The sequence below is a fragment of the Watersipora subatra genome, chromosome 3, assembly GCF_963576615.1.
Source record: "Watersipora subatra chromosome 3, tzWatSuba1.1, whole genome shotgun sequence".
NCBI classification, from domain to species: Eukaryota; Metazoa; Bryozoa; class Gymnolaemata; order Cheilostomatida; family Watersiporidae; genus Watersipora; species Watersipora subatra.
The window spans coordinates 43365070-43382787 of NC_088710.1; the positions used below are offsets into that span (position 1 = coordinate 43365070).

The following is a 17718-nucleotide window of genomic DNA, read 5'->3' on the forward strand; positions in this document are numbered from 1 at the left end:
GCTGCATGCAAACTGGTACAGCCGACCAAGAGGAGGTACATTTACATGTACCTCCTCTTGGTCGGCTGCATGCAAACTGGTACAGCCGACCAAAAGGAGGTACATTTACATGTACCTCCTCTTGGTCGGCTGCATGCAAACTGGTACAGCCGACCAAAAGGAGGTACATTTACATGTACCTCCTCTTGGTCGGCTGCATGCAAACTGGTACAGCCGACCAAGAGGAGGTACATTTACATGTACCTCCTCTTGGTCGGCTGCATGCAAACTGGTACAGCCAACCAAAAGGAGGTACATTTACATGTACCTCCTCTTGGTCGGCTGCATGCAAACTGGTACAGCCGACCAAAAGGAGGTACATTTACATGTACCTCCTCTTGGTCGGCTGCATGCAAACTGGTGCAGCCAAATGTTCCTAGCTATTTATTTTATCACTTTCCCTCAGCTTCAATAACAGAAGTGTGTAAACTAAATGGATATGTTAACATATGTGATGTCTGGTGAAAATAGGCCACGAATCAAAATTCCTGCACTATTACCCAGTCCATAAAACGAAATGGTAAAATATCATTGAAGTTCTCAAGTATCGTTCTCAAGTATCGCAGATCTGTCCATTTGAAGCATTCATCGCTCAAATCAGCCAATCAGAGTGTGAATAGTAACAAGTCCAATTGCTTCAATTTACTGCGATTGCTCTGCACTTAATTGTTGCTAATGATCACATTTCACTAGATGAGAATGAACTGACATGAAATTTATTACGGAGTTCTTAAAGTGCTTCATAGTTTACAAAAACGTCAGTAACCAGTTTGGCGAATCACCATTAAAACTACTAGGGCAGACTATACAAAAAGTTAAACAATGGTTCTGATGTCATTCAAGAGCTGACTAGAGACACAGCCAAGAAAATTGAAACAAAAGGATTTAGTCAGCCGCTGCAGAATCTCATATTTAATTGACTAGTATAGAATTAGCGAGTGCAACTGTGACAGTTTTACTGTTTGCTTGTTCAATTAAACTTAAATTACACAGTAAAAACAGAAAATAGCATCCATATCTCATGCCGAATATAATTATCAGCAAACAAATACGGCTTCAAACTGCACAGACCTCTGCAGAAGTTACATCACGCAATTGATAGAATGGAATAAAGACAAACCATCTTCTGCATTGAGATATTTGAAGTGAGGCAGTGGCTCTGCCGGCAATATTGGACCAAAATCATCTGGACACATCTCCACGAGTCGCTTGTGATAGGAAAGCCTAAAAATATTGACGAATTTGTACTAATAGCCAGCAACCTATCAGTTAATAACGAGTTACTCGACAGTTAACAACCGGTTGCCTGCTTTTGGTTGATAGTTAATAGCCGGTTCACTGTTAGTTAATAACCTTGGTAGCTGCATGACGATCCTACAGCTAGGAATCTCTGTGTTTATTCCGAGATTTGTATATAAGTACGCTGAAAAGAAAATAGATGTTTTTCACCAAGGAAAAAACAATACACTATAATACACAACCTTTTTGAAGCATCTGCTGATGGCAGCGAGTGTTTAATGAATGTTTAGATGTTCCGCTACAGTGCTAGTTAAAAAAATAGAGGATCCAGACTGATATACCATGTCCACTGTGAGAAACTAGAGACACTTAGTGAAGAAGAAGAGTTTGCATATCAATGCTGACTTACAAAAGACATGCAGCGAGAATTTTCTAGATACATGACAACATACCAAAGGCATTTAGTGAGGAGTTCCCGTACAAACATAGCCTTAGGAGACATAGGGTCCATCTTGAGAACCTCGCTCCATTCCTCCCACGTCCATTTGAACTGAAAGTTACTCAGGTGATAGGAAAGCCAGTTGACAAATCTACCAAAAGATCAGTAAAACGGAATAAATATCTGCAGCAAAAGCTCAACAGGAGTTTTAGGAGAAGCTGAGTTCAGAAGAAGAAGAAGTTGAGAAGAAGTTCATAGAGAAGCTGGACCTGTGGATATTGGAGTACTAAGTGGTAGATTAGACATTAAAGATTAGGCAGTGGACTGTATCACAGTATGGCTGTATAGCGGTCAACGGTGTGACGGTTGACAATTTGTATATGTACTGAAATGCGTGAGAGATAATGTGAGAGACAGTCATGTTTGAGTGTAAACAAATATGGTTGCAGATTAAGTTTCTAATAAGTCAACTCAAGTGCGCATATGCATCTACTTTACTTTTAGCATTTGTAATTGTCGAGTATCTGTACGTATCACAACTAAATATTGCAAACTGATGCTACTGACTTAACTACAGCGTTTTCATAACATGTGAGAGTTCATAAATCCTGTATGTACTTGATGTCACAGGTCTATTGCAGCAAAAACTACAAGGATTTTTATGTCATTACTACAATGTTTCGAAAGAATGAATAACTTAACACTATTCAATCTCTCATCATATATCTGGAAGATATTTATATGTTCCGAAACCGGTACGAGCGAACTTTCCATATTAGCTACTTTACAAACATGCAAACAAACCAAATTTTTGTAGGTCCATTCAAGCGATTGTTTAGTGGCATTAAAAACTAAAATTTGAAGTTTTTCAAGACACAAACTCTAGTTGAAATCAGCCGACAAACCTTTCAATACAGACAGTATTCATAGAGTCAAGCCTGGAGAAGAGCATCTCTGTCGCCTGAACGAGTACGATAGGCATCGTGCTCGGCTGAAGCTTGCACAGTTCAAGAATAAGCGAGTGGTAAAATATCTCGACTGTCGGTGGGCTTGGCAAACGGAACATCTGTGCGAAGACAGTCTCAATGATCATATAGTTGAGAGGAATTTTCTCCTCCTTGAACATGAGCAAGGCAGCCGCGCTGCAACACAACAGAATCTCCTCTAATGAATTGACATTACAATCATGAAGAAATGAAACTGAGAGAACTTTGCAGGTGCACTGGAACTCACTAGAGCAGGATAGTCATTCTACTAAACAGGGAATAATCCAATAGTCAAAACTGGGAAAATTGTAAAAATTCTCAATACCCAATACCTATGGTATTTAAAAACAGCCCAACACTTAGTAGCCTACTGAGGTAATTCTAAAGATTACGGACTCCAAATATACACTGTTTATTAACTCGCGACATCACAGAATATCGAAAAAGGATTATCAAACCAACACCAATGGCAGTTGATTTTATGAGCCTCCTTTATAAAGGAAAATGATTTAAAATGTCAAAAGTATGTGGAGGTAAAGATATGCCAGGCAGGTTTCTGCTGGAAAAAATAGTATTATTTGTAAGTTAGAAAAACCACATAAAATTCATGAGACACTAATTTCTACCCAAGAGTGTCAGTATTAAGTAATGGTACATAACCTTACTCTGTGTTCAAGAGTGCCAGTATTAAGTGATGGTACATAACCTTACTCTGTGTTCAAGAGTGCCAGTATTAAGTGATGGTACATAACCTTACTCTGTGTTCAAGAGTGCCAGTATTAAGTGATGGTACATAACCTTACTCTGTGTTCAAGAGTGCCAGTATTAAGTGATGGTACATAACCTTACTCTGTGTTCAAGAGTGCCAGTATTAAGTGATGGTACATAACCTGAATAAACTGTATGTTCACTTGAAATGCTAACCATACCATGTGAATTAGTGATTGACAGAGCTTAGAAGCACGAAAATACACTAATGAAAAGTGTGACAAATTTGAATACAAGTGGGAAAACGGAAGGTTAACCTAACATAACCAAACAATGGTCAATAAAAACAAACATAAACAAAAGTCAATATCATCAAGTGATATGAAAACAGGATGAACAAAATAACATGGATAGAATTATGAGATACTAGCTCTGACTATAAATAGAATTATGGGATATTAGCTCTGACTATAAATAGAATTATAGGATACTAACTCTGACTATAGATAGAATTATGGGATACCAGCTCTGACTATATATAGAATTATAGGATAGTTGCTCCGACTATAGATAGAATTATGGGATACTAACTCTGACTATAAATAGAATTATGGGGTACTAACTCCGACTATAGATAGATTTATGGGATACTAACTCTGACTATAGATAGAATTATGAGATATTAGCTCCGACTATGGATAAAATTATGGGATACTAGCTCTGACTATAGATAAATTATGGGATACTAGCTCTGACTATAGACCCCAATTATGGGATACTAGCTGACTATAGATAGAATTATGGGATACTAGCTCTGACTATAGATAGAATTATGAGATATTAGCTCTGACTATAGATAGAATTATGGGATACTAGCTCTGACTATAGATAGAGTTATGGGATACTAACTCTGACTATAGATAGAATTATGAGGTATTAGCTCCGACTATGGATAGAATTATGGGATACTAGCTCTGACTATAGATAGAATTATGAGATATTAGCTCTGACTATAGATAGAATTATGGGATACTAGCTCTGACTATAGATGGAGTTATGGGATACTAACTCTGACTATAAATAGAATTATGAGATACTAACTCTGACTATAAATAGAATTAATGGAAATCAGCTCCGACTATAGATAGAGTTATGGGATACTAGCTCTGACTATAGATGGAATTATGGGATACTAACTCTGACTATAAATAGAATTATGAGATACTAGCTCTGACTATAGATAGAATTATGGGATGCTAACTCTGAATATAGATAGAATTATGGGATACTAGCTCTGACTATAGATAGAATTATGGGATAATAGTTCTGACTATAGATAGAATTACGGATATTAGCTCTGACTATAGATAGAGTTATGGGATACTAGCTCTGACTATAGACACAACTACAGTGAAACCTCGGTTCTGTAACGCTTTGGTTTTCGACCGACTCGGTTTTCAACCAAAAAATTTGAGATTTTTGCGTCTCAGATCTCAACAATAAATGTTAATTTAATGTTCATAAATGCACATTTAATTCCAATGCGCATGTTCCGGTTCTCGACCAAACCGGAACATGCACATTGGAATTAAATGTTCGGAGCAGCTCCGGAAACAGCATGTTTATACCTTTAATGACGTTATTATGAGCTACCTTCAGAAGGTTCTCAAACAAAAGGAGAAGTGTCACATCATAGAATCCTTACAAAAAAGAGCCCTTTGGGAGGACGTCTTCTCCACCAAAGAGATTTTCTAGGGACACAACTCCTTCAATCGAGTAACCCTGAATCTTTTGGAGGAGGATTCTTCTTCAAAGATGTGAAGTAAACAAGCTATTGCTGTTTCTATTTTCTTTTTCACATGATTTTGGATGTAACTGATCTGTTTGATTGTTTTGCTGTTTCATTATCCATTTTTTAGATTTTTGGTATTGTATAGTAACTTTTGATGTCTTCGATGTTTTAAGAGCAAAGCATTTGAAATGTTTACTTTTTGTTTTCTTTTCGTCTCCATCATCATAGATAGAAAACCTTTTATTAAAATTAAACACGATCTATATCTACTCGTTTTTATTTATAGTATGTAGTACACAGTACAGTTTATGGTGTAAAATGTTAAAAAATACTTTACCAAAGTTGTAAAATCGACTTGGAATGGATATAATTTACATACATTAATCCTAATGGGAAAACTTGTTTCGGATCTCGATCAACTCAGTTTTCGAACAACGTACTGGAACGGATTGTGTTTGAGAACCAAGGTTCCACTGTATTTGTATATAACATTGATCTTGAATGGACATGTAAAAAAGTGATGGTACACTGACCAGTCCTTGCGCTCATACTGGTTGAGGAGAAGAGTGAGATGGAGTTGCTCATCTATAAGAAACCTTTCAATAGAATGGGATCCAGGCAAGATAGTCGACTCCTGCAGAGAAACACGGAAAATACTTGTGCATATTTAAAATTAGGCAAGCAGTAACTCCTATGTATGTGAGAACTTCCCTCATCAATCCTACTTACAGAGGATATTCCTTTGTCATATCATGATCCAATAACAGAAATATGTACTACCAATATATTTAGGACAATCGAATTTAATCTGAAGTTGCTCAAATGAAGCAATATACATTTTACTCCAGACTGTCGAGAAATATGGCCCAAAACAGTAACAGATTACGGCATTTATGGGATTGGGGATTTTGCCCTACCACAGCTTACCGAATATCCATATATGTCAATGTCATTTATTTATGAAAACAAAACGGCTATTCCAAATATGGAAATAGCGAATAAGAAGGCAATATATGTCATGTTAGCACTCTGTTGCGCAATCTTACATTGTCAGCCAACTGACTAAGAATGTATTAAACATGGATACATGCCAACCACCATAAATCCTTGTGTGTGGTCCGCACCCGTGAATCTAAAATTTTGTTTAACAGTTTGGGATCCGGGTTATACACGCAGTCTAAAAACTAAATTTGTAAAATTCCAACTACACTCGGGATTAAGGCATGTTTTAGAACGGGCAAGTGCTAAAAATGATTTAATCAACAATAAGCTAAGAAATATCCAATGCTTGTATTCATGTAATGAGGTCATTGGTCAAGGTCGTTGTCATACGAAATCTCCAGAACTTGACTTCATATGTTGAGTTGCTTTTCGTTGACGCCAAAAACTGCAGCAGTATTTTAGTTAGTAGATCCATTTCCAAAACTACATTCACAAATTTCAATTTAAATGCAATTTCAATTAAATTTCAATTTAAATTTACTTTGCCGTTCTCGATGACATGAATTACAAAATGAGCTCACTGATTTGGTACTTGTTTCCTGTGGTTTGCTGAAGGTGTAACACTTACTCCGCAAAGGTGAGAACAGTCATTAGTTGATTGCCACTTTGTCAGCCAATGTGTGTATGTATGCGCGCGTGAGTGTGATGACAGACAGAAACAGACCACTAGGCGAACGACTCATGTAGCTAAGTTAAATTAAGTGTGTTAATTGAGTGTAACAACAGTGTGCGACTTATGCACACTGTATACCTGTAGCTCTAAAAACAGGTTTGGCATGCAGCTTATACATGGTGGTGACTTATACATGGTGGTGACTTATACATGGTGGTGACTTATACACGGTGGTGACTTATACATGGTGGTGACTTATACACGGTGGTGACTTATACACGGTGGTGACTTATACACGGTGGTGACTTATACATGGTGGTGACTTATACATGGTGGTGACTTATACACGGTGGTGACTTATACGTGGTGGTGACTTATACATGGTGGTGACTTATACACGGTGGTGACTTATACAAGGTGGTGACTTATACATGGTGGTGACTTACACATGAGGATTTACGGTATACGTGCCATGAGGTTAGCCTTTAATGAACTAGTCAATAAGAGAAGACAGCAAATCAATTCTCCTTACATCTGGTACATCTGTGTAGTCAAACATTCGAAAGACAACCCTGGGCAAGGGGTAGAGGGCATCTTCATGATGAGAAGGTGGGATGATATTTGGTAGCGAATGCTGCCTGGCTCCTTGCAAGGTGCCCTCAAATGCTAAATATGGTCTCTTTATCTGCCTCTCTGTCCAGCCGTTGCCTTGAAGATGTTTGATTTGTGCCCACATGCAGTCCATTCTCTGCAGAACCCAAAGATACATAAGTCATTACTGTTGAAGTGGATTATAATTAGTTCAACTGTTGAAGAACACTGTACATAAAGCTTTGGCATGGCAAGTCAGACGACATTGGACACTGGCATGACTTGCAAGTGTATCTTAAGGTTAATCTTTTTGTTTTCTAATTTCATATGTATTTATTAATCTAGTCTAACACTTTAACTTACCATAATATGTATTTCCTAAAATGAAAACTCATGCTTTTAGATTAAAAGCATATTTTATCAGACATTTACACACATACTGCGTCCTTAACATAGACCTATTAACTATACATTAATAGTATAGTTAATATGTCTATGATCCTTAAATCCAACTTTTTGGCCTCTAGTTTTGAGATAAACTTTTGTTTGATATTATTGGTCAGATTATTAAGTAAAATATGGAATGACTCATAGATGCTAACCAACACTGAACACGAGAATCAAGAGTATATTTTAAGAGCAGTCACTTACAGACATGGTTGTACTCTCCATATTAGTAATAACTAATCATATTAATACTACATGATGATAAACTGCGTGATTATTCCCAATGTCTGACTTATTTAAACATCGCTAATTATTACTTGAGACAAAATCTCCGCGAAGCCAGAGCGACACAAGCTATAGAATCTTAAAATCAATGTTCAACGATGAGAATATTTCCAATGTTTGACGGGCTACACTTTGACGAGAAGTTTTTATACACACTCTCTATATAAATAATATTCTAATTGGTGATATAACACACAAGGAAGCTATCTATTGTGAGCTACATTCAGCTCATTTTCCCTAATGCCAGTTGCTGGAAGAGGGCGGGCTAATAGCTGGCTAATCATCTTCGATATCTTTTTAAAATTGAGAAAACATACGCTCAATGATCACAGAATTAGCCAATCAGCTATAAACACAATACCAATCCCAAATGTTGTGGGGTTCAACACTTTAAACTAAAATGGACTAATCTGGATATTTTTCTCAAGGAATAGTTAGTTGGAGTGAGATGGTGATTGACTGAGAGCCGAGTTAATCTCCATCTATCGACAACTTGACTATTGTCTCACACACAATTAGCCTGGTCTCGTGTATGCCTCAATAATCACATACATGTATGGTTAAGGGAGTTACCGTCCCTTAAATAAACAGGCAAAAAACTCGGCAACAAAGAGCAGTGACTCAACAAACGCCAGCAAGGCCAACACAGACTCAACATGATGTAGTGGCGTAACTTACTGTTGTTGCTTAATGATTATTGCTATCATCGGGCATCGAGTTTCTACAGTTATCAAAATATAGACTACTTACATCTTCCTGCACGTGAGGGCTGTCTGAGGTCCAGACTTTGAGTGCATGAAGGTGAGTCTTAGACCTCTTCCCTAGATAACTCTGTACAGACATGAGAATCTTATTAAAATCTGCCTCCTTTTTGAGGAATAGCTCTTTGCCAACCCATGGGAGTGTGTAGAGGACTGTGTGAACATACCAGTCAGATCTGGTCTACAAATTAATACATAAAACAGCAGGTAAAAGGGCTGTGAAGAAATTATTAGTAAATATTAGTATTATATACTGTAAAACTTATTCATAAGGCTATGGTGACAGTGTATACCATACAACTGTACAGTGTACAAGTCTTATTCATAAGCCTATGGTGACAGTGTACACCATACAACTGTACAGTTGTATACCATACAACTGTACAGTTGTATACCATACAACTGTACAGTTGTATACTATACAACTGTACAGTTGTATACCATACAACTGTACAGTGTACAAATGTAGTACATGCTGCATACCTATACAATACTATAATAGATACTGTACTATTGCAACCAGCAGATATGTTTTACCCATCTGATTCACATTTTTAAATCTTTTCAACGACTGGCCGTCGCTAGGAAATTCGCAAACAAATAGACCAAATTATAGAACTAATTATAGTCAACACATTTATACTTTCGCATTTTTTAGAACACGTTTGTTCAACTCACTCAATAATTCCTGATGTATGTCTGCTCATTCTTATTTTTGTCATCAAACAAGAAACAGCATCTTTGTTGATGTTGTTTACTAATGGCAATAAAAAGTTATACATGCATCTAAAAGAGTAAACTTGTAACTTTTTTGTCTTCATATGAAATGTAATTTGCTCATTTTAAGTTTAAGTTTAAAGGTTGACTTGCAATAAAATTCACATTACAGTTATATGGTATCAAAAGATTCACCATGTCTTAATCTGTTGTGTTGTAAGTGCCAAATACGTGGAAATGTGATTACAAGCTCTTATAAGTTCAAAAACAAAAAGCCGCCATAGATTGGAACCAGTTTATTTCTCTGACGTAGTTATTACATTTGGTTATCGTCTTGTCACGTGATGTTCTCATGTGAATTGCAAGGCCAATAAAAGGCTCAATATAAAACTTCCCGTAGCCCTAGTTTATGACCAACACTTCGGGTTTTACCGAAAACCCCGTATCAAATATAGATGCTCGCTACTTTACAGCTTTGTTTTGACTTGGTTTAATCGTCTAGTCATAATCTGATCATGTGACCCATTCTTCATGAATTATTTCTGCAGCATTTTTCGATTATCACAGGTGACCAACAGTCTTGTTATGTTCATCAGACAATGATATGTACTCCTTCGAGCTAAGGTTAAAAAATTTAACAAATTTTCACAGTAGGTTATAAAATATCAGTGCTGAAAGGGACAGCATTACAATGACGATAAAATAGACGCGTAAGAACAATAGACATGGTTTTATTGAATGCGTGAAGTATAATTGTGAAAATATTTGACAAATGACGTTGTGTGAGAATGTAAACCAAAGCCATTTTGTACAACTAGTCCCATTTGAGCCGTTTTGGAAAGAGATTCTAACCTACGGCGGTCTCGTGATTAACTGTTCATTTTTGAGCTTGTAAGAGCTTGTAATCACATTTCCACATATTTTGCACCTACAACACAGCAAAGTAAGACAGTGAATTTTTTGATACCAAATAACTGTAATGTGAATTTTGTTGCAAGTCAACCTTCAAAGTAAGTTAGAAGATATTTCTTTTCTACACTTTGCCATGATGAGATAACTTTTACAAATCCAACAAATATAACAAAGGTGGCAATATACAGAATATCTTACCTAGAGGAAGTTCAAGCTGTGCAGGAATGAAAATGACTAAATGCTCACAGATGATAAATATACTGAGCATTCCCTAGATATTTACTAGTGAATATGAAGGAGTACCTGAGGAATGTTGTCCTCCAGACAGACCTCTACGAGGTTGTCAAAGAAAGCAAGAATAGAGCTTGAATCAATAACATGGCAGTTGACGAGGTCAGCCATGAACAGAATCTGTAATAGAATACCAGTGAGCAAACACAAAATCTATAAGCTAACAATTACAATAACTGAGCTAAGTAAAGGTCATTAAGTCCAGCTGTATTTCTTACAGGAAGTTCAACTTTTACATAAACAGTAAAAATGCTTTTGATATCTACATGTAGCATCAAGATTCTCTACTCAATTTTACCTATTGGATTCTGAGATGCTTCATGTGCTAAAACCGTCATATGTTAGAGTAGAAATTATACTTTTAGTTTTAACCAGATTCTTAGATTTCACTTACGAACTTGCAGTGTTTCAAAAAAACTTCGAACTTCATATGTTAGAAATTGTTTTAGATGTAGAGTAAAAATATTGGCTCAAAATTTACATCCCACGTTGGAAAGTGCATAAGTGAAGCTTAGACTGTATTAGCGTAACAACGACTTAACGAACATAATCAACTTAACAATGTAGTAACTAGTCACGCAAGGACTGTCATCATTAGATTTATCTTCTCATGATTAAGTTTTTATCTCCTTGGATTATTCAGATCTTCATCGTCATACAATTACAACTAAGTTAGGAGCCTCGATGTCACATCTGGTTATGTGAAAGTGAGACAGCCCAAGAAGCCTATTATTAATAATTTAGCCATCATTATGCCCGGTTATTGTATTTCAAACTACTAAAGGATGTTGATTCCAAATAATTGCTAAAATGTTAGGTTTGTGTTAGACAAGGCAAGTGATTAACAGAACCACAGTGATTGTACAATCATACATACATGCATGTACAAAGATTTATGTTTATTGGGTACTGTTTCACAACAGCAAATGCTGTACCATAGGGTATGAGCAACTGAGACATTTCAAACTGATTATATGGAGCAATAGCACTGAGAACATACAATTTTCACAAAAACGTTTGCCGCTGAAGTGCGAAGGTCATAGACTTTTCAGCGGGAACCAGTAAGGTTTTGAATATAAAAAGGACTGTTTTTTTAAGTATATAAACACAAACAGTCTTAGAGGTGGTCGGTCACGACTATAGCAAAGGGAAACCTAGAGCCTGTGCAAGTTATTAACATACAAATTAAATGAACTAGATGAATTGTGTTTTCAATAACTAAAAATAGTTATTTTTAGTTTTGACTTTAGCTGAGTTTTGTCCTTAGCAGAGTTTTTACTTTAGCTGTACATTTCTGTGATGTTTAGCGAATTACAGTTCTATATGTTGTAGAGACTTATGAACCCATTACTTGAAGAGAACCTTAGAACATGGTCTTCAATTAAAACTACAGTAGACGCTCCTACGACATAAATAATCCATCCCAAGAACGTTTATGTTATAGGCTCTATATGATACGAACAGTAAAATACATCTATGTAAATAGCCCCTGTTCCAATATCTTTCCAAACTCATCTCTTTAGCCCTTCATAAAGGAAAAACTAACCTAATTATTTAATTTAAAATTACTGTATAGTAATTGTAGTATTACTGGTTTGCATTACCAACTTTTCTCTTTTTCTTACCCCTTTCATTTGGTTTGGGGTTCATGATTACGGTAATTCCTTCACTAGGATTACCTTCAATGCCAATTCAAATCGATTTTTGTCATTTTTTAGATAAAAAGTACGAGGCAACAAAAAAAATTGTCTGTCTAAAATAAAGTAAAACAGAAATAGCTTTAGTATAGTAAGACCAGTGTCTGTTCATTCATTCGTTCAAAGCTGGGATCAGCAATTGAAATAAAACATCGCTTTAAACGAGGCTCTAACTCAAGACAATGCATTTGATAGACTGACACTCTAACACCTGCACCAATCAACAGCCTTCAGGTATTTCTAAATAAATTCGTGTTTTCCTACAGGCAAACACGGATAACTCGCCCATGGATTGCTTGAACACATTGTTAACTCGTACGGATTTGTTCAGTCCGTTCCCACGCAATGATACATTGCTTCAGACAACTCGAACTTAGCATAATTAACTCGTAGTTTTTCGCCCAATGGCCACCGGGACGGTTGTTATCACTTTAGAAATATCCCTTTATTCCAAGCCATTGTTCATGTCTTGAACAATTTGGAGTTATTCTCCCAAATGCAGTTTTGAATATTTACTTTTGGTTCAAAACATTTTATCATAAATATTTGGGTTCTTCACTTCGTGTCCAATATTCTACATTTTAAAAACTGGTCCTCTTCACACAAAATGTTTTCTTGTGTTTCGTAACCATTTCTGAACAGTTGATGTATTATGCTCAATACTCTGTTACACTACCTGTGCAATATCGTACTTAAATACTGATACTCCTTTTTGTTTGTTTTCTCTGACTTAAAATTGTGAGACTGAAGTAAAGAAATAAACTCAAAGTCAAACACATATGATCAAGTTCTGTCAACAACAACCAGTCATATAACACTAACTTACACACACACACACACCAACAATAAAACAAACAGCCACAGTGATAAACATCAGCTTTCAGTAGTTCTTAGGCATCATTATTACCACCATCGGCAAAATATTTTCATTAATGACTTTTCTAAAGGTTTGGAAAATATATGTTTACAGGAGATCTGCTTTGCAATGGCCTCCCGAAAGCAAAGGGAAAATGTGAAAACCTGCGGATGAACTTAAAAAACATCGACAAAATTGATCTTGGTTAAAACGCTAAAAAAAGATGTCTTTTTCTGAGTGTTTTACCAGCGATCAAGTTTTGCCAACTTTAATCTGAAAACGTCCTGGCAGTACATCACCTAAAACAACAGACAAATCTCAAATAATAGAAAAATCTCTATATTTTCTAATAATAATTTTTGAAATTTTACACAAGAGGCCCTTTAATTTGCAAGCAATCTATGCTTTTGATTTATATATAGCTTGTATATGTACATGTATCTCCTAATAAATACATGCACTTGTGACAGTGCTCTGATAACTTGAATGCTCTGGTAACTCAAATAATTTTGCTCGGTTTCGTGAAGTTTGAGTTATCCATGTTTGACTGTAATTATGCAGCTACTTATTCTCTGTGCCTTACCGACACACCTGAAGATCTCACAGCACACTAGACTACCAGGGTACTAGTATATATAATAGAGATACACACTAGACTACCAGGGTACTAGTATATATAATAGAGATACACACTAGACTACCAGGGTACTAGTATATATAATAGAGATACACACTAGACTACCAGGGTACTAGCATATATAATAGAGATACACACTAGACTACCAGGGTACTAGTATATATAATAGAGATACACACTAGACTACCAGGGTACTAGTATATATAATAGAGATACACACTAGACTACCAGGGTACTAGTATATATAATAGAGATACACACTAGACTACCAGGATACTAGTATACATAATAAAAACATCCCCATACATCATTTTCTCTCCCATAAATGTCACGAGAGAAGACGATATTTTTAAGGCTAACTATGAGACTCTCATTATTCAAATCGAATTTGAGGAACTTGCATCAACTTGAAACTTTTTGTTATATGAAATTTTTTACATAATACGAAACAAAAGCGTTCTATAAATTTCTTACTGTAAGGTTTCAAGAAGTTTATGTTATTGAAGTGTCTACTGTATTATAAAATATGAATAGTAAAACACTAGTCTTCTCTTGGTGGGAACTACTAATTAATAAGGAACAGACTCTATAACTTACCATGTAGCGAGCTTTCTCAAATTGACAACTCTTTAATACATCTTTCAGATCTCTGACAAGACTGTCTATGAACTACAATAAAAGCTAATGGAACAAATTGAATGGACTGAAAGGAAAATCTATACATTATGCCCAAAAAATGGGCGCATGTAAAACCCACCTAAACCTTCAATGCAATGCTTCAGCTGAACAATATAAAAACACGAGAAGTCTCTACGCTTTCGGTTAGCGGAGTCTCCTTCTTATTCGCCTTTGGTCATCATTAGCATTGCAATGATAGTTGCTCTCCATTGCGCAAAAGACTATTATTTATCCGATTAGTTGCTGAAGCAACAGACAAGCTCTGACTGATGAGGTTTTAAAGCGAGTTGCTCAGCTTCAAAAAACTTCAATTTCAGGGGGTTTGTCAGGCCGATAAACATGTACCATACCAAGTTGTGACAACTCCATCAATTTTTTTACACACACTAAAAAACTGATTGGGAATTTAACAATATGGCTGTGTCCCCAGTCTATTGTCATAACGCTATACAAGATGTGGCTTTGCCACGCAGCCTGTCACCAAGTCTATGTGCCTATAGATGTTATAAATGTCCAACTTTACTATCTCAGTGCAAAGTTTCAGCTTATACAGACCTCTCCTCCGCAGGTAGGATTTTTAGCATTGAGAAGTCCAACAAGGCTTGTGTAGACAGTCAGCTTCTCCGGGTACCCTGTGACCCTAAGACAAACCAGAACTAGAAGTCAGCACAGAAATGCTACTGAAATCTTAGTCAGTTGTTATATCGCGCCCCGGCTGCTCCCATGGGCGAGAGAGCTGACATTGCCACATTTATTGATAACAAATAGTCATGAAAGGAAGAACAATCAGTATTAAGTTGACAGAGGACCATACATAGAAAGATTGGTCCTTAGCAACACTCACTCATTCCTTTTATCAAAATAACTAGGCAGATTTTGAAAAAGGTTTTTCCTCCGCCTTTCATTTTTTTATAAAAAATTAGTTGTTTTTGAAAGTTTCAAGACCGATCAGCAACACCCGTTTTTAATTCAATACCGTGTATTGCAATCGCTACCGGGTCATTCATACACTATTATATTTATAATATAATAAAGCTTGATTTAAACTCAATTAAAATTTCAAAATTCAAATTTCCAAATTTAACCAATAAATTACTAAAGAAATGTAATAAAAAGAAACAGAAACAACCAAGCAGAGTGGACTAACAGAAATGACCAATCTGAGTGGACTAACAGAAACAACCAATCAGAGTGGACTAACAGAAACAACCAATCTGAGTGGACTAACAGAAACAACCAATCAGAGTGGACTAACATATATATGTAACAGCAGTTGATTAGTTGTGATAGCTCAAATCTATAATATCTGATTACATACAATCTTGTCCAACTCAGTCGGACAAGATTGCGCGTAATCAGTTTGCATGCACTCAGCGTGACTGGATGCGAACAAACCTACAAATGTATTTTCAACCGAAGGATATCATCTTTGAAGCACGTGACAGCATTGGTTAATGTATTAACTAACAAAATAGACTAGTATTTGTTCTAAATATGCCAAAAACGAATGCATTAATCTTATTCTCTCACTCCAAGGGGTTTTGTCCCTGATACTCCATACTTACACATCACAGAGAATCCTGATAATTTTAGATTTGTAGTTGGCGATGTCATGTTCCAGAACAGCTGCCAACCCTTCTAGATTAGTTTCCAGAGAAGCAGAACTCTGTCAAATATGTAAAAAATGTGAACAAATGCAGAGGCTCAGGTATTTAGCTATTTCCTTACTCTTCAACAATCGTCTGACAATAGGAATGCTTGAACAGACAAAAAGGAAAATGATCAATTATCAAGGACTGGAAGCAAAAGTTGTTGAAGAATTAGCCTATCAGAAAAAATATATAAGTATAATGCCTCAGGATAGTGTGAGTTTACTTCTTGATGATAGGAACCTCTTTTATGAGATTCATGAGTCCGCTTCACAGCATATAAACCTACCTTAAAACAAGGTGAACCTACACAATGGTGAGTCTTCCTCCTGGCAATGTGACCCTAGCTTATATCTCATTGTCAGTTTTTTTACTGCAATCGAAGCCTACTTGACAACTATGAAGTATGGTTACCTTATCACCAACTTTTAATATGAGTTTCTCCAACCGCTCTTCTATATCAATAGCTTCACTTCGATGCCGTTTTGATCGTGATCTACCTCCTGAAGTCACACAAAGATACCTTTTATAGGCTTAGCTAAGTATATTGAGCAAAATTACATAACACTAGTAAAAAATTCCCAGCATAGTCTCTGTTCATTTTATGAATTTGATTAAAGTTTGAGATATACGAAATTGTTACTTAAGGTTTGTACAGTATATACGAAATACAGCAGGCTAATAATAGGAGCATAGATGAAACCCTACTCAATGCTGCGAACGTAAAAAACATACAAAGCATAAAACAACCAAAACAAAAAAGGATAAATACAGCAGAATTATAACTGAAGATGATGGCAATTGAGCAAGTACTGAATATTGGCTTTTAGTTCCACTTTCCTAGTTCAAATGTATTTTTGTCACACAAAAAATTGGTCAAGATTCAAAATCATAAACTTTGACTGCAACCAGAAACTTTCTTTCCATTATGGTCTTTTTAAATGCATTTATATATAGCCTAATGTTCAACAAATTTATCTAGCACTCTTCTGGCGTGAAAACGACTTATTTTAAACCTGCTCCATTTTGGGAAAAACCTGAAACGCCTAGCAAAGCTTACTCTTTTAAATACATAACATTACGCTCATATGTCATGAACCATCGACTGTTGATGCCAGTATGAAGCTGTATCGGTTTTGAAAATTTCAAAACCATTAGCAGTTGTGCAGAATACTTGACATTGCATTAGTTATTAGTGACATGTCAGCAGCATGTTATACTCAATATATCATATATTGCTTGCCATCGTCTGAATCACTATCATCGTCTTGATGCGCTCTCCTTCGCGACATCACTAACTATATGAAGTGACGTTTGTTTCAATTAATCTACAACGGTTCGCTTTTTTAGCGGATACAGAATTACCGCGAAAATGCTCC

The 17718-nt window shown here is 36.1% G+C and overlaps 1 protein-coding gene across 1 annotated transcript in view; it reads right to left on the bottom strand.

Annotated features, from left to right (window-relative positions):
• The window catches only part of LOC137391811 (nuclear cap-binding protein subunit 1-like), a 30344-nt gene extending 12657 nt beyond the window's left edge, over positions 1–17687 (bottom strand). The window contains exons 1-12 of the mRNA XM_068078344.1: positions 17583–17687; positions 16754–16842; positions 16256–16356; positions 15246–15330; positions 14610–14681; positions 10835–10942; positions 8892–9083; positions 7351–7566; positions 5737–5837; positions 2623–2859; positions 1731–1868; positions 1160–1263 (exon numbers count right to left, since the gene is read on the bottom strand). Of these exons, the coding sequence (XP_067934445.1) occupies positions 1160–1263; positions 1731–1868; positions 2623–2859; positions 5737–5837; positions 7351–7566; positions 8892–9083; positions 10835–10942; positions 14610–14681; positions 15246–15330; positions 16256–16356; positions 16754–16842; positions 17583–17631 (1492 nt within the window). The 5' untranslated portion in view covers positions 17632–17687. The remainder of the gene's footprint in view (positions 1–1159; positions 1264–1730; positions 1869–2622; positions 2860–5736; positions 5838–7350; positions 7567–8891; positions 9084–10834; positions 10943–14609; positions 14682–15245; positions 15331–16255; positions 16357–16753; positions 16843–17582) is intronic.
• Between the last annotated feature and the right edge of the window lie 31 nt (positions 17688–17718).